The sequence below is a fragment of the Odontesthes bonariensis genome, chromosome 12, assembly GCF_027942865.1.
Source record: "Odontesthes bonariensis isolate fOdoBon6 chromosome 12, fOdoBon6.hap1, whole genome shotgun sequence".
Lineage (NCBI taxonomy): Eukaryota > Metazoa > Chordata > Actinopteri > Atheriniformes > Atherinopsidae > Odontesthes > Odontesthes bonariensis.
Window position 1 is genome coordinate 1,568,354 of NC_134517.1, and position 24,256 is coordinate 1,592,609.

The following is a 24,256-nucleotide window of genomic DNA, read 5'->3' on the forward strand; positions in this document are numbered from 1 at the left end:
GGGCCAGCTTTAGATGGGCCAGCTTTAGTTGGGCCAGCTTTAGTTGGGCCAGCTTTAGATGGGCCAGCTTTAGTTGGGCCAGCTTTAGATGGGCCAGCTTTAGATGGGCCAGCTTTAGATGGGCCAGCTTTAGATGAGCCAGCTTTAGATGGGCCAGCTTTAGATGGGCCAGCTTTAGATGGGCCAGCTTTAGTTGGGCCAGCTTTAGTTGGGCCAGCTTTAGATGGGCCAGCTTTAGATGAGCCAGCTTTAGTTGGGCCAGCTTTAGATGGGCCAGCTTTAGTTGGGCCAGCTTTAGTTGGGCCAGCTTTAGATGAGCCAGCTTTAGTTGGGCCAGCTTTAGATGGGCCAGCTTTAGATGGGCCAGCTTTAGATGGGCCAGCTTTAGTTGGGCCAGCTTTAGATGGGCCAGCTTTAGATGGGCCAGCTTTAGATGGGCCAGCTTTAGATGGGCCAGCTTTAGTTGGGCCAGCTTTAGATGAGCCAGCTTTAGTTGGGCCAGCTTTATATGGGCCAGCTTTAGTTGGGCCAGCTTTAGATGGGCCAGCTTTAGATGAGCCAGCTTTAGTTGGGCCAGCTTTAGATGGGCCAGCTTTAGTTGGGCCAGCTTTAGATGGGCCAGCTTTAGATGGGCCAGCTTTAGTTGGGCCAGCTTTAGATGGGCCAGCTTTAGTTGGGCCAGCTTTAGTTGGGCCAGCTTTAGATGGGCCAGCTTTAGATGGGCCAGCTTTAGATGGGCCAGCTTTAGTTGGGCCAGCTTTAGTTGGGCCAGCTTTAGATGGGCCAGCTTTAGATGAGCCAGCTTTAGTTGGGCCAGCTTTAGATGGGCCAGCTTTAGTTGGGCCAGCTTTAGTTGGGCCAGCTTTAGATGAGCCAGCTTTAGTTGGGCCAGCTTTAGATGGGCCAGCTTTAGATGGGCCAGCTTTAGTTGGGCCAGCTTTAGATGGGCCAGCTTTAGATGGGCCAGCTTTAGTTGGGCCAGCTTTAGATGAGCCAGCTTTAGTTGGGCCAGCTTTAGATGGGCCAGCTTTATATGGGCCAGCTTTAGTTGGGCCAGCTTTAGATGGGCCAGCTTTAGTTGGGCCAGCTTTAGATGGGCCAGCTTTAGATGAGCCAGCTTTAGATGGGCCAGCTTTAGATGAGCCAGCTTTAGTTGGGCCAGCTTTAGATGGGCCAGCTTTAGTTGGGCCAGCTTTAGATGGGCCAGCTTTAGATGGGCCAGCTTTAGATGAGCCAGCTTTAGTTGGGCTAGCTTTAGATGGGCCAGCTTTAGATGGGCCAGCTTTAGTTGGGCCAGCTTTAGTTGGGCCAGCTTTAGATGGGCCAGCTTTAGTTGGGCCAGCTTTAGATGGGCCAGCTTTAGTTGGGCCAGCTTTAGATGGGCCAGCTTTAGATGAGCCAGCTTTAGTTGGGCCAGCTTTAGATGGGCCAGCTTTAGATGGGCCAGCTTTAGATGAGCCAGCTTTAGTTGGGCCAGCTTTAGATGGGCCAGCTTTAGATGGGCCAGCTTTAGTTGGGCCAGCTTTAGATGGGCCAGCTTTAGATGGGCCAGCTTTAGATGAGCCAGCTTTAGTTGGGCCAGCTTTAGATGGGCCAGCTTTAGATGGGCCAGCTTTAGTTGGGCCAGCTTTAGTTGGGCCAGCTTTAGATGGGCCAGCTTTAGATGAGCCAGCTTTAGTTGGGCCAGCTTTAGATGGGCCAGCTTTAGTTGGGCCAGCTTTAGATGGGCCAGCTTTAGATGAGCCAGCTTTAGATGGGCCAGCTTTAGTTGGGCCAGCTTTAGTTGGGCCAGCTTTAGATGGGCCAGCTTTAGATGAGCCAGCTTTAGATGGGCCAGCTTTAGATGGGCCAGCTTTAGTTGGGCCAGCTTTAGTTGGGCCAGCTTTAGTTGGGCCAGCTTTAGATGGGCCAGCTTTAGATGGGCCAGCTTTAGTTGGGCCAGCTTTAGTTGGGCCAGCTTTAGATGGGCCAGCTTTAGATGGGCCAGCTTTAGATGAGCCAGCTTTAGTTGGGCCAGCTTTAGATGGGCCAGCTTTAGATGGGCCAGCTTTAGATGGGCCAGCTTTAGATGGGCCAGCTTTATATGAGCCAGCTTTAGTTGGGCCAGCTTTAGATGAGCCAGCTTTAGATGGGCCAGCTTTAGATGGGCCAGCTTTAGTTGGGCCAGCTTTAGATGGGCCAGCTTTAGATGGGCCAGCTTTAGTTGGGCCAGCTTTAGATGGGCCACTTGGACAGTGGCTGTGGTGGTTCTGGCCCACCATGCTGCACAGAGCGCAGCGTGTGCTTCTCACCTCAGAGGCCATCCATCCCTCTCTGCTGCCACTGGTGGACACTTCTATGTCTTCTCCACATAACTGTTGTCACATCTGTAGATTTCGGTCTGTATCTTTGATCTTTCTTGCTCTCTGTCCACTTTCTAGGTTAAATGTAATCTTCAGCAAGTTTGATGAAGTCCAAAGATCTGGAAACATGGTCTCGTCCTCTGGCTCAGGTGCGTACTCTGCTCATTCGTCCTCATATTGGTTCTTTGTTCAGTTTCTTGAATCCACCAGAGTTTAATATTCACTATAATATCAGAAGTCCCCGCTGGGAAGTCTGTTTTATTACTCACATCCTCCAGCTCAGTGGGAGCAGAGTGGGATGCTCGGTGAATATCGAGGCTGTAGTTGGTTTGAATGTAGGACGGTTTGTGGGTCTGGATCAGCCAGGCAGATGTTTGTCATGTGGTGAAAGAGTTATGTGTGCAGTTTGTATTCATTCAGGCTCTCAGGGTAAGAAGATGGCGATTGTGTTTTCTCTCCTCTTCTTCTCTGTCACTACATGTGAGTAAGTCGGTAAGTGTTTTACTGTGAATGGGAAGGAGGGGGGGTGTTCCAGGCCAGACGGAGAGCCTGGGTCGAGCGGAGATGAGTTTTCACCACAGGAGCTGGGTATCCAGTTCAGATGTTCCTTTCAGAACCGACTTCTCCAGAACTGAATGTACTAAAACACGCCGACAGACCTGAGACCCAACTCCATCTAAGATGCAGACAGCTGTAAGCTCTGTGCAGGCAGAGCTGCTCAGACATGCTTACTGCTGACTCTGTTCCATTCCAGCTGACCACAGTGCATTTAGGGCAGAGGCGCTGAGCCAACGGGAGCACAGCCAGCACAGTCCCTGCACGGTTGGTTCAGGCTGCGTTAGGACCAGCGTCCTGGTCCCGCTGTACCTGCACGCAGCACAATCCACTTACTGGCTGAAAGGGACCCTAACACCAGGTTATTGTATTGTTCCCACACTGTAAAGTCATGAGGTGCATTCCCACCGTAGGAACCTTCTGCAGTTCCTAGAACCTTTTAATCCGCGGGGCCGTTTTCTCCCGCATTCGGACATACAGGAACTCGGGACCATCGCCCTCAGTTCCTGGAACCATTTCAGCTCCTTCTCCTCAGCTGGCTCTGTTCTGGGTTCTATAGGAACACATCTGACGGAGGTGTTTGGTGGTCGGTAGCCCCGCCCCTTGTCATGTTGTCAGGCTGAAATGTTTCCTCATACAACATGGACACAACCTGCGCGTGTTTAATAAGTTAAACTGACACGTGGTCTCCTTTCTCTGCTCTCCTTCCTCCATGATAAATATCACCATCATGCAGACCATGAACACGGTGGCCTCCCCGCTCTCCATGTTAGCTTCTTGGTGGTGTTTTTTCTTCTCTCCTTACTTTTACCGGGTTTTGTTTTGTTCTGTTTTGTTGTTGAATGTGGCGCTAAAGTAACACGTCGCTGTCTCAGACGGCTGCGCCGCATCAGTGCCGACCTGGTCCCGACTCATGTGGGAATGCAGACTGAAACAGTTCCGCTGGGGAAGGACAGTTACTAGAGATGCGTTCTCAGAGCTGCGTTCTCAGAGCTGCGTTCTTAGAGCTGCGTTCTCAGAGCTGCGTTCTCAGAGCTGCGTTCTCAGAGCTGCGTTCTCAGAGCTGCGTTCTCAGAGCTGCGTTCTCAGAGCTGCGTTCACAGAGCTGCGTTCACAGAGCTGCGTTCTCAGAGCTGCGTTCTCAGAGCTGCGTTCTCAGAGCTGCGTTCTCAGAGCTGCGTTCTCAGAGCTGCGTTCACAGAGCTGCGTTCACAGAGCTGCGTTCTTAGAGCTGCGTTCTCAGAGCTGCGTTCTCAGAGCTGCGTTCTCAGAGCTGCTCTGTCCGAATGCGGCTCTGTGCTCTGTGACAGGAGGCCACGGCAGACTCATCTTCATCAAACAGCTCCAGTTGTCGCACACAGCTCTCTCTTGGTGTCGACTGTACGTGGTTAAAGTCGCTCATGGTGATTCAGTCGGTTGAGGAGAAGCGCCACATTTGCTGGGGATGTCAGCATCGTGTTTTCTTTATCCAAATTCTGTTCCGTTTCCTGAGGAGTTCCTTCACCAGGCTCCCCTTCATGTTCCGGGTTCCCCCGTGGTGTCGCCTGACCCGTCTCATCGGCTGTCGCTCCTCACTAACCAACTCCTCCTCAGTATCCAGCTGTTCCCTGAGCTCTTTTACTTTGGCCGTGATGGAGAAGGTCATGTGGCTCAGGAAGGATGGCAGAAACGTGTCTGAAGCACAGTCGGCTGCGCTGCAGCGGGACTCTCTCACTTTGTCTGATGCTATCCGATCACACTGCTACATGAAGATGATGCCATATCCGTCATATTAGAGATGAGGTGGAATATGTGTGTGACCTCCAACATTTGAATGTGAAAGTGAGGCTCAGGATCTGAAGCAGGCTTTAAGGGGCATCATGTAAGAATCTCTGAATCTCTGTGTTTTAGCCCTTTTTTGCAGGTTAGCAGTACATATGAGGAGGAGTTACTGTAAATGATTTAATCTCTCAGCACAAAGGAAATGCCCTCAGCTCAAATCCTACCGGTTGCATAATTAGCAGCTGACCTAATCTTTTCCTGCTTTGGAGCACAATAATCTAATCCTGGGCACAGTCGCAGTGTTACGTGAAATCTAAGAGACGATCTGACTTGGTGGAAACTGTTCTGTTCTTTAATATGAGTCCTGATGGTTAAAGGGGGGCAGTCCCTGAGCAGAGTCACTGAGAGTCCTAGCCGTTATTAGATGGTCACCGTGTAATCCTGATCAGCTGTTTGGATCCACCTCGCCCTTTCACAGCTGCTCTTAAATTGCCTTTTCGACTACAGATGACGAGTCATCTTAAATGAAAGCCGTTTGCACACTGAAACATTTCCCTCTGAAGCTCCGTTTGATAGGTTCTGTGCAAAGATGGAGGGATGATGTTATATCAAGATGTAAAGCGTCAGAATTACAAGAAGACTTTAATGAGAAATTCCACATATAATGTTAAAAAAGGCTTTTATTGGGAAGCTTTGGAACACAGAGTCTGCCTTCACTGTGAGAGACGGAGGCAGAAGGGCTCTGCTATGAAGGCAGAGAGGAAAGGGAGGGAGGGGAGGAAAGGGAGAGGTGCAGACAGAGGAGAGATGTGAGGGAGGGAGAGCAGAACAGAGCAGCCGTCTCTGTAGCAGCACCCAGAGGTAAACGGTGGCTGAGAGGTTTGGTTTCTCTGCTGGGGGCAGCTTCGCACCATGACAGCTGGAGAAGGTAAGCCTGCAAACAGAACCAGAGCCCACATAATTACCCCTCACTCATCTGAATATGGTGCCATTATGTGCTTAGCTGTTGAGAAAAATGGAGTTGTAGCCCTCTGATGCCACCTTTCCTCCCTGCTGGACCCAGTCACAGTAACGCTGATAGTTGCAGAGGAAGCAGGAGTTTTCTGTAGTTTCTCAGCTCAGGCAGCAGTTGACTGAATGTGTCACTTAAATTCGCTGAAGGCTGGTTGTTTTCTGCTGGATTTCAGTCTGGTTTCCTTTCAGTCTGGTGCTTTAGTGTTCTGCTTTCCTCCGGCACTTTCCTCCGACCATTCGAGCGATGAGGTGTTCTATCACTACGTAAATTGGCTGAGTATGATTTATTATGCTGTCCATTCAAGTCGTGTTACAGAGTTAGAAAAGTGTAGCATTCCTTAAAAATCGTTTTTTTTCCTGTGGTGAATAAAATGGGAAAAGCCAGAAAAGTCTTCCTGTGTTTTCTGCTTTCATTTACATTGAACGTCAGGAATGCATCTTCAGATGATTCCTGCACCGACTCGCTCTGATTGTCAGCCTCCAAACGCGTCGCTACGGCCTGGAGCCCCCATAAAAGTGCAGAGCTTAACCTTAAGAGTCAGCAGCCAGTGTCGCTGTGAATGTTACCAGATGTAGCATCATTTAACCTACTGATTGTTTGACATGGCTGGAAACCCAGATATTTGCAATCTATTATCACAGAAACACAAATATGGGGGGAGTAGAACGAAAACATACGGTACTGAAACACTTCCTAGAAATGGTCATCCTCCAATGTACGTCGTATGGCCAAGTGTGGGTTCTTTGGGTATGGACATATCTCGGGATGATTTGGGACCGTTGGATTAAAGATCCTTGGATCATTAACTGGTGACAGATGCCCACTGTCACCAGCAGGAGAGAGGAGGAAGCTGCCCAGTTAGCTCCTGTTAACCTCAGAGCTCGGTTTGCCTTCTTCTGAAGTCTCCTCGTCATGTTTCTGTGGCTGATGGAGCACTCTGTGTCGGCATGGACCCATTTATAGCACCGATGCATAATGCAAACTGCAGCCTCAGATGGAGGTGGTACTCATAACCACTGAGGCTGTACGCACCAAAAAAAGCTGCATCTGAGCGGATTGTTGTGATCACACTGCATCAGCCACTGAGCTCTTCTCTGAACACAAGTCAGCATTTGGAATTGGCTGTTTTCCCAAGGCTTGTTGTGCATATTTGTGTGTTGTGTGCACAAGCTTACTTCAGTGTCCTCGATTCCACCACTGTGCTGTTACATAAAGGTTGCAGACGCAGCAAGTCTGCCTTCTCTCCAGAGTTGAGCTGTGACGGGCAGCAAAGTGAGAGCAGGAAGGCTCCAGCAGGTCACCTTCATGTCACAGCCTAACACAGGCCTGATGCTCCGGCTGCTGACGTGTGTCTGTGTGGGTGCCGTGTTCCACCATGTGAAAGGGTTAACATCAGAGGGTGGAGGGGAAGGAGAGGCCCTCTGATCATCACCCTGCATCTTGGAGCTGCTGTCGGCTGTTTCACAAGGCGGAGGAGGCTTTGCCCCGCCAGAAAAAGCTGCTCCATATTTGTACTTTTCTATGACTCTGAGCATTGTTGGTGTTTTCTTCAACTTGAGTTTTAAGAGTGAATGCTTGGTTTGGATTTCCATGTGTTTTTCGGCACTAAAACTCAAAGAGTCTGAGCTTTCCCCTCTGCAGGTTGTTAGGGTTTAGCTGACAGTAATGCTTAAAAGGGCTTTAATCTCAGGCTTGTTGTGAAAGAACCAGCACCTGTGCATGAAGGGTTGGCCCAACTCCTGCTGCTTGGATTTACATCCCATATTGTGGCTCAAAGCTGCTGGTTCCTCCTGGAGAAGAACGGTTCTTCTTCTTCTTCTTCTTTTCTGGCGTTTTACACTTGTGTTGCATCGTTAGTGTTTCAGGCCCCCTGAGTCTGTATGTGAAGCAGCAGCAGAAACTCAACACATCCAGAGTATCCTCAGGTGATAACTAACCCAAATGATGGTGATCAGCCTGGCACATCCACTCAGGTTGTGTGACTCTCAGTATTTGGGCGTTCGTGTGAAACAGGTGGCGTTATCAGCAGCTTATCCATCACATTCATTTATTTCTGAAAAGCATAAAAGCTGCTTCTGCCAAAGCAGGAAGGAAAGATGCCACAAAGAAAACCAGTATCATTAAAGCCCAATGATCCGGATCAGCTGATGTATGATCCTGTGTTGATGCAGGAAATATTCAGTGTGGAAGTGGGATTATTGTAAATGTTCACATAGTTTTATCAGGGCCTTAAATCCATGGGTTTTAGTTGTCCAGCCGTTTGCTGTTGGTGTTGAAGCACTTTTTTACAGCTGCATGTGAATCCGAACATGGTGATGACCTTTTGGAGACTTTGATACAGACTTTGAAAGAACTTCTAGTTCAGTGATGATGTTAATGAATATTGTTAGTCAGACTCAGACAGAGGCCGACCACTGAAGTCTGGAGAAGTGATTGGTCAGGAGGCAGTGATTTTACATCATGTGATCAGTGCTGTGTGTGTTCACTGCAGCATGACACCCAACTAAGAGGCCCAGTGATGTGTTGTGAATATTCAGTGATCAGATGAGTCCAGTTACTTTGATTGTTTATCCCATACTTTGTATTTCTGTGCAAACATAGACATTACAATAAGGAAAGAAGGGGGTTGTGTCCACTTGGAGGATGCAGATAAACACTGCTTTGGGTTTATTTAGTCGGCACACAGACCAGCGACTGTGTGAGGGGGGTGGGGGACATTTAGTTCTACAAAGGGAGATAGAAACGATGAGAGACAAGTAGGCCAGCGTACTGAATGACAGGATTGTCTTCTTATGCTCGCTGCCAAGACAAATGAGTGAGTAGCCTCTCATCTCTGACTGTGGGGTCTTTGCTGGGCCCCTCTGCCTGGAAACAGTCCAGGGTTGTCCACACGGCACTGAATATCTGTGCAAGTCTGTGAAAAGAATGATAAAGTGATGCTTGTGAATGGGCTTTGGTGCTCATGACAAATATAAGCTCATCTTGAAACACTGGTTTCTTTAGGTTTCTGTGGAGCTGCGACTTCAGCTTGATCTGTTCATTGAGTTGGACCTCAGTGCTGCTGTGAATAAAGGTGCAGTGCACAACGCTGTAGGCTTTGATAATGACACCTCTCCCCACGGCTGCTCCTGATTGGTCTGTTTCACGGAGCCCTTCATCCAATGAATCTGGAGCCATCAGACACCTCCATGAGGAATTTTGAATGTCTGTGAAATAAAGCCCATCCTTTTTATAATGAGGTTCTACATATCAGAACATTATTACATTATTTAACATTATTGCTTCAGCTCACTGAGGTTTGCAGCATTGGTTTCTGCACAGCTCTCTGAAGGTCCCACCACAGCATCTCAGTCAGGCTGAGGTCTGGACTCTGACTGGACCGTTGCAGAGGGCATTTCCTGTGTAAATTGAGATTGTAATGTTTTAGCATATATGTGAGTCAGCAAAGACAGAAAAATCAAAGCACCTTTTCAGCAACACGGGTAACCTCATTGAAGGGAAACGTCACGTGTTGAGGACAGGATTGGCACCAAATGCAGGTAGCGGGTCTGACTTCTCAACAATCAAAGCATCACTCTGAAACTCAGAAAATAGGAAATGCTAGAGCTTTTTGGGTGAGGTGATGAGAGGTCTAGTCCAGAAATGTTAAGCCCGTTTGAGCTCTTTTATTAGTGTTTTCCACGAGTCAACTGAGGGTGGAAGAGAATGAGCTGGGAGCTGGGAGCCCGACACTGACAGCATGAACAGTCCGTGCGCTACCTCTTTGCCTCATTACTTCGGTGGACTATGAAGTCTGACGGGCACAGCCAGCCTCTTATCCTCAGAAGAACAAGGCAACAATAGTGTGACTCCATTCAGCCTGTGTGCCTGTGTAACATCACACCCAGCACTCAGTGACCTAGTTTCTTCAGTTTCACATGTTTCATGTGGACGCTGTCGGAGGGTTTTCAGTTTTCTGTAACAAAAACAATAAAATGGCTGAAACCTTTTTTTGGAAATCACTTTATAATCAGCATTCTGCTGATCAGGTGTGAGGATTAGCCTCAAAAGATTTTCAGTACTGCCTCCACTCAAAAGGAAGTTTGGCACCTTGTTCACATGTTCTTGTGGTGTTTCCTGTGATCTGAAACAAGCGGTCAACACCACAGCTGGACATTTCCACTCTGTAACTGCAGGGTACCAGTGTGGGCGCAGCTCTAAAATCAGGGTTTTATTAGAGCAGAGCGACAGTCTGGAAAAGCTTTCAGGGAGCTGACTCGTAGTCTTTATGGGCTGATTTTCAGACCCAGTTTCTGATATGTTCTGGAGTGTAGCTGAGTGGACACATGCACCAGTCCCGATCACATCATCTGGGTGTGTTCGTCCAACTTTGACAAGCTTGACTCTTTGTGATTTTGGTCGGACTAACATGTTTTTTTCTCGTGTCATGTAAGCATGGTCACTGATGTAGGTGTTTCCATCCACAACCAGAACATTTCCCATTAAACATTATGAAGACGCATTGTTCAGACCACAGCTGACATTTTACTGACCGGGACCTTTGAGCCTGAACAGAACATATCAGCCTCAGCTTTCGAAGAGAAGTTGGTGTGTTGGCTGAGACTGCTGAACAAATGAACTTGTTCTTTGAAGAATTCTGCATGTCCAGCATTTGAAGGTAGAGGGGAGTGTTTAGTGGCTTTGAAGGCAGCTAAAAATGGTCCTTTATCCTTTAACCTGTGGAATCAGGGATTCAAGTAATAACATTAGAAACATTCTCAAGAAGCCAAACTGCAGAAAATACTTATTTATAGATCAGTTGTCTGAAAAAATTAAATGTTCTCCAGCAGAAGTAAGAAAAGAAATGACACAGCCATAGCTCCCACTGTCAGCGATGTAAGCTCCTCCCCTTTATTGTCAAATCAGTGATTGATTCAGCCAGTGAAACAAACGTTCCTGGAAGATATCCGACAGACTGACTCTGGTGGCCTGGTTCAGCAAAATGAGACATTTCCACTCTGACATGAAGCTGATCTGCAGTTACTCGTTTCCTCTGTAAGTCCCAGGCTGCTGGGTGACAGAACATCCCATCATACTCCCCTGAGCTCCAGGAGGAAAGGGATGGCACCAGGAGAAAAAGTGATGAAAAAGTGAGACATAAAGTAGGCGAGGAAATGAGGGATGAATTGAGAGAGCTATAAGGTACAAGGCCACTCTGGATGGAGGGGAAACATTAACAGGGAAATAGAGCATCCCTTCCTCCATCTCCTCGCTCCTGTCGCAAGAGAAAATCCTCCCTGGTATATAAGTCTGTGTTCAGAGACAGAGTACTGGTGACTGCTGATCCCTTTGCAGTTTCAGCAACTTTGGGTTTATCAGTGTGTAGCAGCTGCTCTGTGCTGCGTCACCTAGAGTCTGCTGCCACCTAGTTGCCACCTAGAGTCTGCTGCCACCTAGAGTCTGCTGTCACCTAGTGTCTGCTGCCACCTAGAGTCTGCTGCCACCTAGTGTCTGCTGCCACCTAGTTGCCACCTAGTGTCTGCTGTCCCCTAGAGTCTGCTGCCACCTATTGTCTGCTGCCACCTAGTGTGTGCTGCCACCTAGTGTCTGCTGTCCCCTAGAGTCTGCTGCTACCTAGTGTCTACTGCCACCTAGAGTCTGCTGCCACCTAGTGTGTGCTGCCACCTAGTGTCTGCTGCCACCTAGTTGCCACCTAGAGTCTGCTGTCACCTAGAGTCTGCTGCCACCTAGAGTCTGCTGCCACCTAGTGTCTGCTGCCACCTAGTTGCCACCTAGTGTCTGCTGTCCCCTAGAGTCTGCTGCCACCTATTGTCTGCTGCCACCTAGTGTGTGCTGCCACCTAGTGTCTGCTGTCCCCTAGAGTCTGCTGCCATCTAGTGTCTGCTGCCACCTATTGTCTGCTGCCACCTAGTGTGTGCTGCCACCTAGTGTCTGCTGCCACCTAGTTGCCACCTAGTGTCTGCTGCCCCCTAGAGTCTGCTGCCCCCTAGAGTCTGCTGCCCCCTAGAGTCTGCTGCCACCTAGTGTCTGCTGTCCCCTAGAGTCTGCTGCCACCTATTGTCTGCTGCCACCTAGTGTGTGCTGCCACCTAGTGTGTGCTGCCACCTAGTGTCTGCTGTCCCCTAGAGTCTGCTGCCACCTAGTGTCTGCTGCCACCTATTGTCTGCTGCCACCTAGTGTGTGCTGCCACCTAGTCTCTGCTGTCCCCTAGAGTCTGCTGCCACCTAGTCTCTGCTGTCCCCTAGAGTCTGCTGCCACCTAGTGTCTGCTGCCAACTAGAGTCTGCTGCCACCTAGTGTGTGCTGCCACCTAGTGTCTGCTGCCACCTAGTTGCCACCTAGTGTCTGCTGCCACCTAGTGTCTGCTGCCACCTAGTTGCCACCTAGAGTCTGCTGTCACCTAGTGTCTTCTGGCACCTAGTTGCCACCTAGTGTGTGCTGCCACCTATTGTCTGCTGCCACCTAGTGTCTGCTGCCACCTATTGTCTGCTGCCACCTAGAGTCTGCTGCCACCTAGAGTCTGCTGCCACCTAGAGTCTGCTACCACCTAGTGTCTGCTGCCACCTAGTGTGTGCTGCCACCTATTGTCTGCTGCCACCTAGTTGCCACCTAGTGTCTGCTGCCACCTAGAGTCTGCTGCCACCTAGTTGCCACCTAGTGTCTGCTGCCACCTATTGTCTGCTGCCACCTAGTCGCCACCTAGTGTCTGCTGCCACCTAAAGTCTGCTGCCACCTAGTGTGTGCTGCCACCTATTGTCTGCTGCCACCTAGTTGTCACCTAGTCTCTGCTGCCACCTAATATCTCCTATCATCTAGTTGCCACCTAGTGTCTCCTGGCACCTAGTTGCCACCTAGTGTCTCCTGGCACCTAGTTGCCACCTATTGTCTGCTGCCACCTAGTTGCCACCTAGTATCTGCTGCCACCTATTGTCTGCTGCCACCTAGTTGCCACCTAGTGTGTGCTGCTACCTAGAGTCTGCTGCCACCTAGTGTGTGCTGCCACCTATTGTCTGCTGCCACCTAGTTGCCACCTAGTGTGTGCTGCCACCTATTGTCTGCTGCCACCTAGTGTCTGCTGCCACCTAGTTGCCACCTAATGGCTGCTGCCACCTAGAGTCTGCTGCCACCTAGTGTCTGCTGCCACCTAGAGTCTGCTGCCACATAGTGTCTGCTACCACCTAGTGTCTGCTGCCACCTATTGTCTGCTGCCACCTAGTTGCCACCTAGTGTCTGCTGCCACCTATTGTCTGCTGCCACCTAGTTGCCACCTAGTGTCTGCTGCCACCTAGAGTCTGCTGCCACCTAGTTGCCACCTAGTGTCTGCTGCCACCTAAAGTCTGCTGCCACCTATTGTCTGCTGCCACCTAGTTGTCACCTAGTGTCTGTTTGCACCTATTCCTATCAACTAGTTGTCACCTAGTGTCTCCTGGCACCTAGTTGCCACCTAGTGTCTGCTGCCACCTATTTTTTTTTTTGTGATTATCTTTTTATTATATATTTCAAAACATACATCAAAGAGGTATCAAAAAGGCACCTTATGGATAGAGAATAAAATAAAATAAAAAAATATATACAATACAGATCATAACACACTCAGCTCGTGCTGGCAGCAAACTCAAAGAGACAAAGTATTCATAGAAGGTCTTTAAGGGCAGCAGCTATGCTCATCCAAGTGTTTACAGTGGTTTCCTTTGCCTTATTAATCTTTGCAGTTGTACCTTCCAAACACACTATATAGTGAAAAGAGACTATCCAAATTTTTTTAAGATTTGTGTCTGGGTGTATCCATTGCTGCAATATAGTCTTCTTAGCAGCAGTGAAACCTGACATCAACACTCTTTTTTCACACAGAGAGAACTGATACATTGAATCATCATTAAGCAAAAGTAAGCAAGGGTTCAAGTCAAAGTCCAGTCCTGTGAGACCACGTAACATACGGGTGACATCAGGGGCGTAGCACCAAATTTGGGGCCCCAGGAACAACCACTACCATGCATATTTGAACCAACATCGACCCTATGTTAGGCTTTTGGGACACTTGTATAGGCTAATAGTTATTATGAAAATAAATACATTTAAGACAAATATGGCTTCTATTTCACAATTATGTGGTAGCTAACAAAATGAGAGATTATTTTTTAATTATTTGACTTCGGCTGCTATCAGGGCCGTAGCCAGGATTTAGGAATAGGTGAGGTCCATGATGCGCGTAGCGCGCGCCGAAATTTTTACAATATATATATATATATATATATATATATATATATATATATATATATATATATATATAGTTTAAATTATATAGTTTTTTAATATATAGCAGTGTTGCACATTGAGGCTAGTAGCAAAATAAACCATTATAATGTAACAAGAACCCATAGCTAAAAAGAACCTGATTATTTCCCAATGCAAGCCTATACAAATGTTTGGTACAAGCAAAGGCCATTTGGCCAGGCATAGAGTAAGGCTAACTAACCAATATAAAAAATAGAGTTAAATATAGATGGATAGATGCATATTGTAGGCTATAGCTGTTGCTAAACAACCTATAAAGATTTATGGGCTATATTGAATTCATTACTAAATTAGATGTGAAAAATTGTCTCCATCCTACATAAATGTGCATTGCTATAACAAGGTGCTGTCTTCTTTATTCACGAACCATACATGACATCGATATAACAATCATATCATTCTAAAGAGCTCGAGCTGAGCTTTCCGTCAGTATATAGCAATCGCCGCTGCACTGCAGAGTGGCCGAGGAAATCGTTCGTCAAATTCGTCTAATTTTTCTATTACTGATTACTGGTATGCAGCTACTATGTTGACGGTACTTTTCTCACCGACTACGGAGCGCACACACGTGTTATACACACTGTTGGAAAGGGCAGAAACAGACCTTTCAAATGGTACCACGCAGTCACACATTCACGAAAGTGATGTAAACACAAACGTCAATTGAAACGTGTATGCGAAAACCGAGATTAAAAAAATAAATAAATAAAAAATCCCTGAAAATTACCGAGGTCCAGACCTCGCTTTCCTCATAGCTGGCTACGGCTATGGCTGGTATCACAGTGGTATGCAACGGAATGTGAATGGGATAATCAGTTACTGTAGGCTGTAATTTTGACATTTGGGCTCACCTTTCTTGGGAAAGAAATCAGTAAGCAGTTGCTTTCCTTCATTTTGTCTCTCTTGCCTTTCTTTTCTTTTCTGAAAGCCTGATTTTTTTTTTTGGATGACATCTTTCATGTGCCGGCTGCTGCGTTTAATGCCTAATAATGAAGTGAGTGAAATTTATGGCGCATGTACAATCAAAAGTCCGCCAGAGGGCGGACTAAACCAATGCGCACTGATAATGGGGGTGTCTGATATAGATTATAGCCTATTTGCAGGCTGGGATATACATTTCAACAGATGTATTTCCAGAGAACATTGGATTTTTATAAATTACCAACATATATTGATATTATTTAAAAAATGATTTTTAAAAAACGAAAGAAGAAGAAAATTTCCCTTAGGGCCCCCCTTGTAGGCTGGACCCTGTGAATCAGTCTGACTTTTCCCCCCTGTTCGACGCCGCTGGGTGACATAGACCCAAAAGCGTTGAATAACTGGACAGTCCCAGAACATGTGCAGGAATGTACCAGTAGTTCCTGTGTTACAGATGCTGCAGTGAGGGTGGGTTATGTGTTTCATGAGATATCGCTTATAGGGTGTATGATAGAAACGGTGAATAGTCTTAAAATGGATAAGTACATGACTAAGATTTTTAGAAGTAAGGCAAAGATTTGACCACACTGTTTCCCAATCTGGTTCGAATCCCAACCAAGAAAGTTCCAGATCCCGTTTTGATAGAATCTGCAGAGGTTTCTGAACGTTAGTGAGTAAATTGTTATAGATTCTTGAGACTGCACCCCTCGAACACTTAATGGGATTAATCCAACAAAACATTGGGTGGTCGTTTAAAGTAGAGTTCCATGGGACACCATAAGCTTTCATAGCTGAACGCAACCTGAGGTACAAGAAGAATGAGAAGCCCGGTAAATTATATTCTTGTTGGATATCCTGGAATGTGCGCAAACCATTTGCATCAAATGATCAGATTAGAGAAGGTGAAAACACTCTTGGATGACCACAGAGGATAAACAAAAGGTTTATGATCTGACAGGAAATAAAAGTTATTCCATAGTGGTGATTGCTTGAATAGTTTCTTTGAAAGACCTGATGCTTTTTCAGCACTGCTCCAAGCAGCTAATGTTGAAAAAACAATGCTACCCAACTTAGGGTATGATTTGCGATGCCCCACCCCAGTGAAAGGTAAATCTTGGAGCCTATGAGGATGCACTAGAGCAGATTCTATGCTTCTCCACGGTACTGCACTTTCAGTGTCTGCCCAAGTGCGCATTGCTCTGATTTGAAATGCCCAGAAATAAAGTTTAAAATTAGGAAGTGCAATCCCCCCTTCTAATTTTTGGCGTTGCAAGACACAAAAACGCAATCTAGGTTGTTTGCCATTCCAGATGAATCTAGATACTGCTGAGTTCAATTCTTCAAAATATTTTGGCGGAGGTATGCATGGAATCATAAAAGACAGGAAGTTAAGTCTAGGTGAGACATTCATTTTTACTGTACTTATTCTGGCTTGCATTGAGATTTTAAGATTAGTCCATCGCTGCAGATCAAGTTTTTTATTTTCTGGCTCATCTCACTGAAGTTCATGTGGATGATCTTTGGCAAGGAATCTGCTATTTTAACTCCAAGATAAGTGAATGATTTAGTAAATGCAATGTTGGTAGGGAGGTTAATATGTTGTGAGATGGTATTAAGGGCCATTAGAGATGACTTATCCCAATTTATTTTGTAACCTGACATAGTACCAAATTGATTAAACAATTCTAACACGCTTGGTATAGATACATTTAGGTTTGAGAGATACAAGATTATGTCATCTGCATATAATGATATGTGATGATGTGAACCATACAATGTGACAGGGGAAATAACTGGACTCTGTCTAAGGGCCTGGGCTAATGGTTCCAATGAGAGAGCAAAAAGAAGCGGTGATAGAGGACAGCCTTGACGGCAACCTCTTCTAAGTGGGAAAGGTGCAGAATGGGAGGTGCCTGTTGAGATGGAGGCTGTGGGGTTTTTGTAAAGGGTCTGGATAGTACCTATAAACTTAGGGCCAAAACCAAAGTGATGCAATACGGTCCATAAGTAGTCCATTTCGAGTCTGTCAAACGCCTTGAGCGCGTCTAGGGAGAAAACTGCGCAGGTATTGGGATATGTGTGGGCGTGTTCAATAATGTGTAGTAGGCGGCGCATGTTGTCTGAGGCAAGCCCCCCTCTGAGAAACCCAGTTTGGTCATAATGTATGAGATTGTCCATAATGAGCTCTATACGGGAGACCAAAGCTTTTCTGCTGCCACCTATTGTCTGCTGCCACCTAGTTGCCACCTAGTTGCCACCTAGTGTCTGCTGCCACCTAGAGTCTGCTGCCACCTAGTGTGTGCTGCCACCTATTGTCTGCTTCCACCTAGTGTGTGCTGCCACCTATTGTCTGCTGCCACCTAGTTGCCACCTAGTGTGTGCTGCCACCTATTGTCTGCTGCCACCTAGTTGCCACCTAGTGTCTGCTGCCACCTAGTGTGTGCTGCCACCTAGTTGCCACCTAATGTCTGCTGCCACCTAGTGTGTGCTGCCACCTAGTGTGTGCTGCCACCTAGTTGCCACCTAATGTCTGCTGCCACCTAGTGTCGGCTGCCACCTAGTTGCCACCTAATGTCTGCTGCCACCTAGTGTGTGCTGCCGCCTAGTTGCCACCTAGTGTCTGCTGGCACCTAATATCTCCTATCACCTAGTTGCCACCTAGTGTGTGCTGCCACCTAGAGTCTGCTGCCACCTAGTGTGTGCTGCCACCTATTGTCTGCTGCCACCTAGTTGCCACCTAGTGTGTGCTGCCACCTAGTGTCTGCTGCCACCTAGTTGCCACCTAGTGTCTGCTGCCACCTAGTTGCCACCTAGTGTCTGCTGCCACCTAGTGTGTGCTGCCACCTAGTTGCCACCTAATGTCTGCTGCCACCTAGTGTCTGCTGCCACCTAGTGTGTGCTGCCACCTAGTGTGTGCTGCCACCTAGTTGCCACCTAGTGTCTGCTGGCACCTAATATCTCCTATCACCTAGTTGTCACCTTGTGTCTGCTGGCACCTAGTTGCCACCTAGTGTGTGCTGCCACCTAGTGTGTGCTGCCACCTAGTTGCCACCTTGTGTCTCCTGGCACCTAGTTGCCACGTAATGCCTGCTGCCACGTAGTGCCTGCTGCCACCTAGTGTCTGCTGCCACCTAGTGTCTGCTGCCACCTAGTGTCTGCTGCCACCTAGTGTCTGCTGTCACCTAGTGTCTGCTGTCACCTAGTGTCTGCTGTCACCTAGTTACCACCTTGTGTCTCCTGGCACCTAGTTGCCACGTAGTGCCTGCTGCCACGTAGTGCCTGCTGCCACCTATTGTCTGCTTTCACCTAGTGTCTGCTGCCACCTAGTGTCTGCTGCCACCTAGAGTCTGCTGCCACCTAGTGTCTGCTGCCACCTAGTTGCCACCTAGTGTCTGCTGCCACCTAGTGTCTGCTGCCACCTAGTGTCTGCTGCCACCTAGAGTCTGCTGCCACCTAGTGTCTGCTGCCACCTAGTGTCTGCTGTCACCTAGAGTCTGCTGCCACCTAGTGTCTGCTGCCACCTAGTTGCCACCTTGTGTCTCCTGGCACCTAGTTGCCACGTAGTGCCTGCTGCCACGGAGTGCCTGCTGCCACCTAGTGCCTGCTGCCACGTAGTGCCTGCTGCCACCTAGTGTCTGCTGCCACCTAGAGTCTGCTGCCACCTAGTGTCTGCTGCCACCTATTGTCTGCTTTCACCTAGTGTCTGCTGCCACCTATTGTCTGCTTTCACCTAGTGTCTGCTGCCACCTAGTGAACACAAAAAGTAATACATCCATTATTGCTGAGTCACTGTGTTTAATAACTCTATTTTTACATCGGCCTGGTTTTTCATGTCAAACCCATTTTCTGTTCATGTGAAACTTCGTGTGCATGTGACTGATCTTCCTGCTGCTGCTGCAGACATACACTGTCATGATATTGCACCAAGGAGGTCGTACTCATCAGGTCACACCTCCATGCCTCGTTCAAGAAAAGAAGTCTTTTACATTTAGAAGTAAAAACCAATGCATAATTAATATCTGATAAACCAGAATTCCATTCACAACAGAACATATCAAAAGTTTAAAGTCAGATATTTTACTGCTTTAAAAAATATCAGCTCACCTTGAATCTGATGGCAGCAACTCGTCTCTAAAATGATGGGACAGCTCCATGTTTCCCACTGTGCAGCATCCCCTCTTCTTGTAACAACATCTGTAAACATCTGGAACTGAGGAGCCCAGCTGCTGGACCTCTGGCAGAGGAATGTTGTCCCGTTCCTGTCTGATGGAGGACTCCTGGCTCTTGATGTTTCAGGTCTGGACTGCAGCAGGTCAGTGCAGCAGCCGGACTCCTCCACCACGCAGCCCTGCTGCTGGAACAGGTTTATCTCTGTCCTGCTGAGACATGCAAGGCCTTCCCTGGAGAAGAAGCAGATGTTGCTCTAACACCTGTTCATACCTTTCAGCACTGATGGAGCCTCTCCAGATGTGCAGGTTTCCAGTTGCCCCCCCCCCAATCAGAGATGCAGGCTTTGAACTGAGAGCCAATAAGAAGCTGGATGGTCCCTCTCCTCTTTAGTTTGGAGGACCATGGATTCCAAACAGAATTTCAGGTTCTGGTCCATCTGACCACAGAACAGTTTTCCACTCTGTCTCAGTCCATTTTAAACGAGCTTTGGTTTCTGGATCATGTTCACATGGGGCTTCTTTAACCTGAACTGTGTTCACAGACAGTGATTCCTGGATTGAATCTCTCTGAGTGTGGCTAAAAGACATGCTGGATAATAAAATATGTGCTATTGTTTGGACTGTCCTGTTGGAGATCCTCCTGGAAGCTGAAGGGTGACATGGTGTGACTAAATGAAACCTTTGTGACTCAGAGCTTGGCTTTCTCTGAGGCTTTGTAAAATAAAGAGGCTCTCAGAGGGTGTTGTCAGCAACAATACTCTCTCTTCTCCATTCCTTTATTATTCTTTATTCCATGTTCTGTGTTCCTGTGCTTCCTGGTAATGTTGTGGTGTCAGAGACCCCTGCAGTTGAGCCTGGGTGTGGTCAGTGTTTGGGTCTGATCACTGCACACCCTGGCCTCTGTCAGCTGTGTTGTATTCTCATTTAAAAGTAGAATTTAGTCAGTTTCAGACCCTCTCAGACAGACAGACGGAGGGAGGCGGTGTCAGATGGCCCTCCCTCTGCCCTCAGCCTGCAGCAGACAGTCCACCGTGTCTCCATCTTTTATCTGTGCACCTGAACAGCTCATCTGATGTTGCTGCACCTGAACAGCTCATCTGATGTTGCTGCATCTGAACAGCTCATCTGATGTTGCCGCATCTGAACAGCTCATCTGATGTTGCTGCACCTGAACAGCTCATCTGATGTTGCTGCACCTGAACAGCTCATCTGATGTTGCTGCATCTGAACAGCTCATCTGATGTTGCTGCACCTGAACAGCTCATCTGATGTTGCTGCATCTGAACAGCTCATCTGATGTTGCTGCACCTGAACAGCTCATCTGATGTTGCTGCATCTGAACAGCTCATCTGATGTTGCCGCATCTGAACAGCTCATCTGATGTTGCCGCACCTGAACAGCTCATCTGATGTTGCTGCACCTGAACAGCTCATCTGATGTTGCTGCACCTGAACAGCTCATCTGATGTTGCTGCATCTGAACAGCTCATCTGATGTTGTCGCATCTGAACAGCTCATCTGATGTTGCTGCACCTGAACAGCTCATCTGATGTTGCTGCACCTGAACAGCTCATCTGATGTTGCCGCACCTGAACAGCTCATCTGATGTTGCCGCACCTGAACAGCTCATCTGATGTTGCCGCACCTGAACAGCTCATCTGATGTTGCCGCACCTGAACAGCTCATCTGATGTTGCCGCACCTGAACAGCTCATCTGATGTTGCCGCACCTGAACAGCTCATCTGATGTTGCCGCACCTGAACAGCTCATCTGATGTTGCTTGCGGCTGTAATTGCTCCCTGACACGGATAGATGAATGAACTTGGCAGTTGTGTCAGCGCTGGTGACAACAGCAGCTCTGACAGTGATGATGGGTGCTTTTCTTGGAGTGGCAGGACACTGTGCTCTCCAGCTCATAGTTTGGTTATATGAAGTCACTGTTTGTCGGCTTATTCCTTCATTGAACTAGAAATCCTATAAACCAGGTGAAATCACCTGCGTTTTCCAAAAAACCCCCAAAGTTTCTATATAATAAAATCTAAAAGTAATTTAACATCTTTCTCTGAAAACTAATATAATCCTAATATGACTTTTGAAGGGTTTACTGCTGTAGTTGGATCCTGTAGGTATTAAAGGAGACTTATTCTGCCCTCTTAATGAAAGGTGTGGGACCTGTCTCTCCTCCATCATTACAGAATGACAGAGCTAATCGTAAATACACCAGAATGAACACTTTTCCACCAGCAGGCTGGGTATTCATCTGAAAAACGAGGGGCAACGCTTCTCAGCAGCTTCAGAAAAAAAGAAAAAGGAGGAGCCAGACAAACGAAACACAGTAATTCAAAGTCTCTTGGAAGACGAGGGGTTTCGGGCTGAGAAGAAGGTCCGACGAATGGAGAATGGGCTCTGTGGTTTGTAGAGACTACAGAGCCCAACATACGCGTGCTCTATGCTGTGGTTTCCTGTAAGATGCCCCCTGAAACACAGCAGAGCTGTTGTGCTGTTGGTGAGTCTCACAGCACAGACTCAGCAGGTGACCTCCCAGCAGAGCCCTCCCAGCAGAGCCCTCCCTGCTCTCATCATGAGAGCCCGTCCTGTCCAACAGCATCACCACTGAAAGGAGTGACACACACTCCTGTGCATCACACACACCCAACCAGAGTGCTTAGAGGGTGCAGCAGAGACATGCTGAGGAAGCTGATGTGCCAGAGAATCTGTGCTCGTAAGGACAAGGCTTTTACCTCCCTCTGTGGTTTCCTCTCCTCTGAACACCTCCATGTCTGCCTTTTCTGCTCTCCACCTGTTGCTCTCGCTCTCCATCTCTGTAGTCGAGTCACGGTGATGGAGATATTCTTTTCTGTCCTACATATCAGTTCCTGACTTTGCTCCCTGGTGAGACTTACATGTACTTAACATGTACAGACTTAAACCCGTCCAGTTCACCTTCCTCATCTCTGCTTCTTCTTCTCTTGTGCTGCAGATAAGAATTTTGAGGATGAGGACTCTGTGGATGGAGGCAGGTCCTCCTCCTCCTCGTCCAAAGCCCCCACCAGTGGAAGGAGGACCGTGATGAGCTCCATCAGGAGGCCCAGCTCTGCTTCCACAACCAAGGTCACAGGTGAGGCCACAGGTGCCGTCTGGTCCCGTTCACCTCAGACAAAGAGCTCAGACTCTCTCTTTCCTGCTAACCTCATGCCTTTCTCCTGCTCTAAGGTAAAGATGCAGCAGCTGGTGCTGTGGACGAGGAGGATTTCATCAAAGCCTTTGAAGACGTGCCCTCAGTCCAGGTATGTCAGACAGTGATGGAGGTTAATATCCAGGCCAGAACCCCCCTAACTTCTCCTCTGTCGCCATCCTGAGGTGAAAGTTGTTTTTCATGGAAATGTTTCAACACTTAAGGGATGGATTGGTGTAAGAGTTGGAGCACACATCCAGTGGACCTGGACCCTGAAAGCAAATCCTTTTTATTTGTTGTTCTTACTCTCTGAATAAGGATCAAAGTTTTAATGGATCTCCCACATAACTATGGTAAACGTCTGTAAAACCACCAAGGACAATTTTTATGGTGTCCATGGCAACCTACATTATTGTGTCTGATCTCGCACTGGCATAGGTGATTCCAGTTATCAACAGACACAAACATGAGGATTCCAGACGGTGAACAAGCTGAACTCTCTGTTTAGTCTGGTCACTGTGTTCAGCCTCAGAGCTGTTTAAAATCCTGCAGAAATAAGGCCAACACAAGTACATCTCTGCTTTCACAGATCTTTTCGAACAGAGAGTTCGAGGATCAGCTGACCAAGACCAGGGAAGTGTTGTCTGATGATAAGCATGACTGGGAGCACCGGGTGGTGGCGGTAAGTCTTTGTGCTCCCTAAAAACAAGCTGCTCAAGTGCATGAATTCCAAACCCAGGACAGACTCATTCTTCTTTTCTTCTGTCTTTTCCAGCTGAAAAAGGTTCGTTCCCTCATGTTGGCGGGCGCTGCCAACTATGAAGGTTTCCCTCAGCAGCTGCGCCTCCTGGAGGCCGCGTTCAAGATGTCGGCCAAAGACCTGCGCTCCCAGGTGGTCCGGGAGGCCTGCATCACTCTGGGGTAAGCTGCGCCTTCAGCTTCCTCACCTGTGAAGCAAAGAGGACTTTTTCTATCTAACAAAGAGAGTTTCAGTCCCACAGCAGCAACTGTCTGTACCTCCTTTCTGTCTTTGGTTCATAAGATATTAATAGAACAGCAGAATTTCAGTTTCCCAGCTTTCTTTTCTTATTTCTTTCTTTTGCTTGTCATGTGTGAACATACACTTTTTAATGTGTGCAGAGAGTTGAGAAGCAGAGAAAACCCAAACCCAGCAGTAATCGTGCTGCATTGATTTTGGGAGTTAGTCGGGTCTGGACGATCGATCAGAAATGTCTCCGATGGCTTTTATTGACAGCAGTGACATTAACTCTGATCTGTAACTGATGAAGCTTTGCTGTGAAAAGCACAGCTAATGAAAATCAGTCTTACTCGGGTATGAAACCAGCAGCCTGCGCTCCACATAAAAACATTTGTCATCCAGATTCTAATCCAACCCTGATGAGGTGGAACAGAGCCGACACACACTTAAAGAGCAGGAAGTTGATGAATACACTTAAAGCTGCAGTCTGCAAGATTTGTTGTTGTCATACGTAAAGTCCTACTTTTTGGCATTTTAAGAGTTTACATGATCTATCAGAACGCTTGAAGTTGAAAACGGTGACCTCCGTAGTCGCAAAATGCAAGAAATGCTTATTTTTTAACCGAAAAATAAAAAGTTATTCAACTTCCTGTCCCGCCCCTTCAAAACACATGAGAACTCGTGCACGTCTACGTGCACGCCAGATGCGCCTACATGACTCCTCATTCATCAACTCACCTGTCATTTGCGATCATGGAAGACACAGTAAGTAGACAAGCCCGTAATGAAGTTCAATAGTCCAGATAAATAAGCGTGGGGACGTGCCTACCTTGTATCGCGCGTGCACAATCTGTGATTGACAGGCAGCAGAGCCCAGCTCGTAAACTGATTGGTTACCTTTTACCGGTCCGGTCTGCAATTTTGTAAACAAACCTGCTGGCTTTGGAGGGACCTAGCGGGACATATAGGGGACCTAGAGAACTCATTTTTTTTTGTATTGGGGTATTTAATGTACTACTTTCAGAATCCCCGGACAGTTCCAGGCA

General features: G+C 47.6%; 1 protein-coding gene across 4 annotated transcripts in view; it reads left to right on the forward strand.

The window, feature by feature from the left end:
- The window catches only part of clasp1a (cytoplasmic linker associated protein 1a), a 96,653-nt gene that overhangs the window by 31,960 nt on the left and 40,437 nt on the right, over positions 1-24,256 (forward strand). For all 4 annotated transcript variants that reach the window (XM_075478919.1, XM_075478923.1, XM_075478921.1 and 1 more), the window contains exons 8-12: positions 2,421-2,491; positions 22,037-22,174; positions 22,270-22,343; positions 22,821-22,913; positions 23,007-23,152. In XM_075478919.1, coding sequence (XP_075335034.1) covers positions 2,421-2,491; positions 22,037-22,174; positions 22,270-22,343; positions 22,821-22,913; positions 23,007-23,152 — 522 coding nt within the window. The remainder of the gene's footprint in view (positions 1-2,420; positions 2,492-22,036; positions 22,175-22,269; positions 22,344-22,820; positions 22,914-23,006; positions 23,153-24,256) is intronic.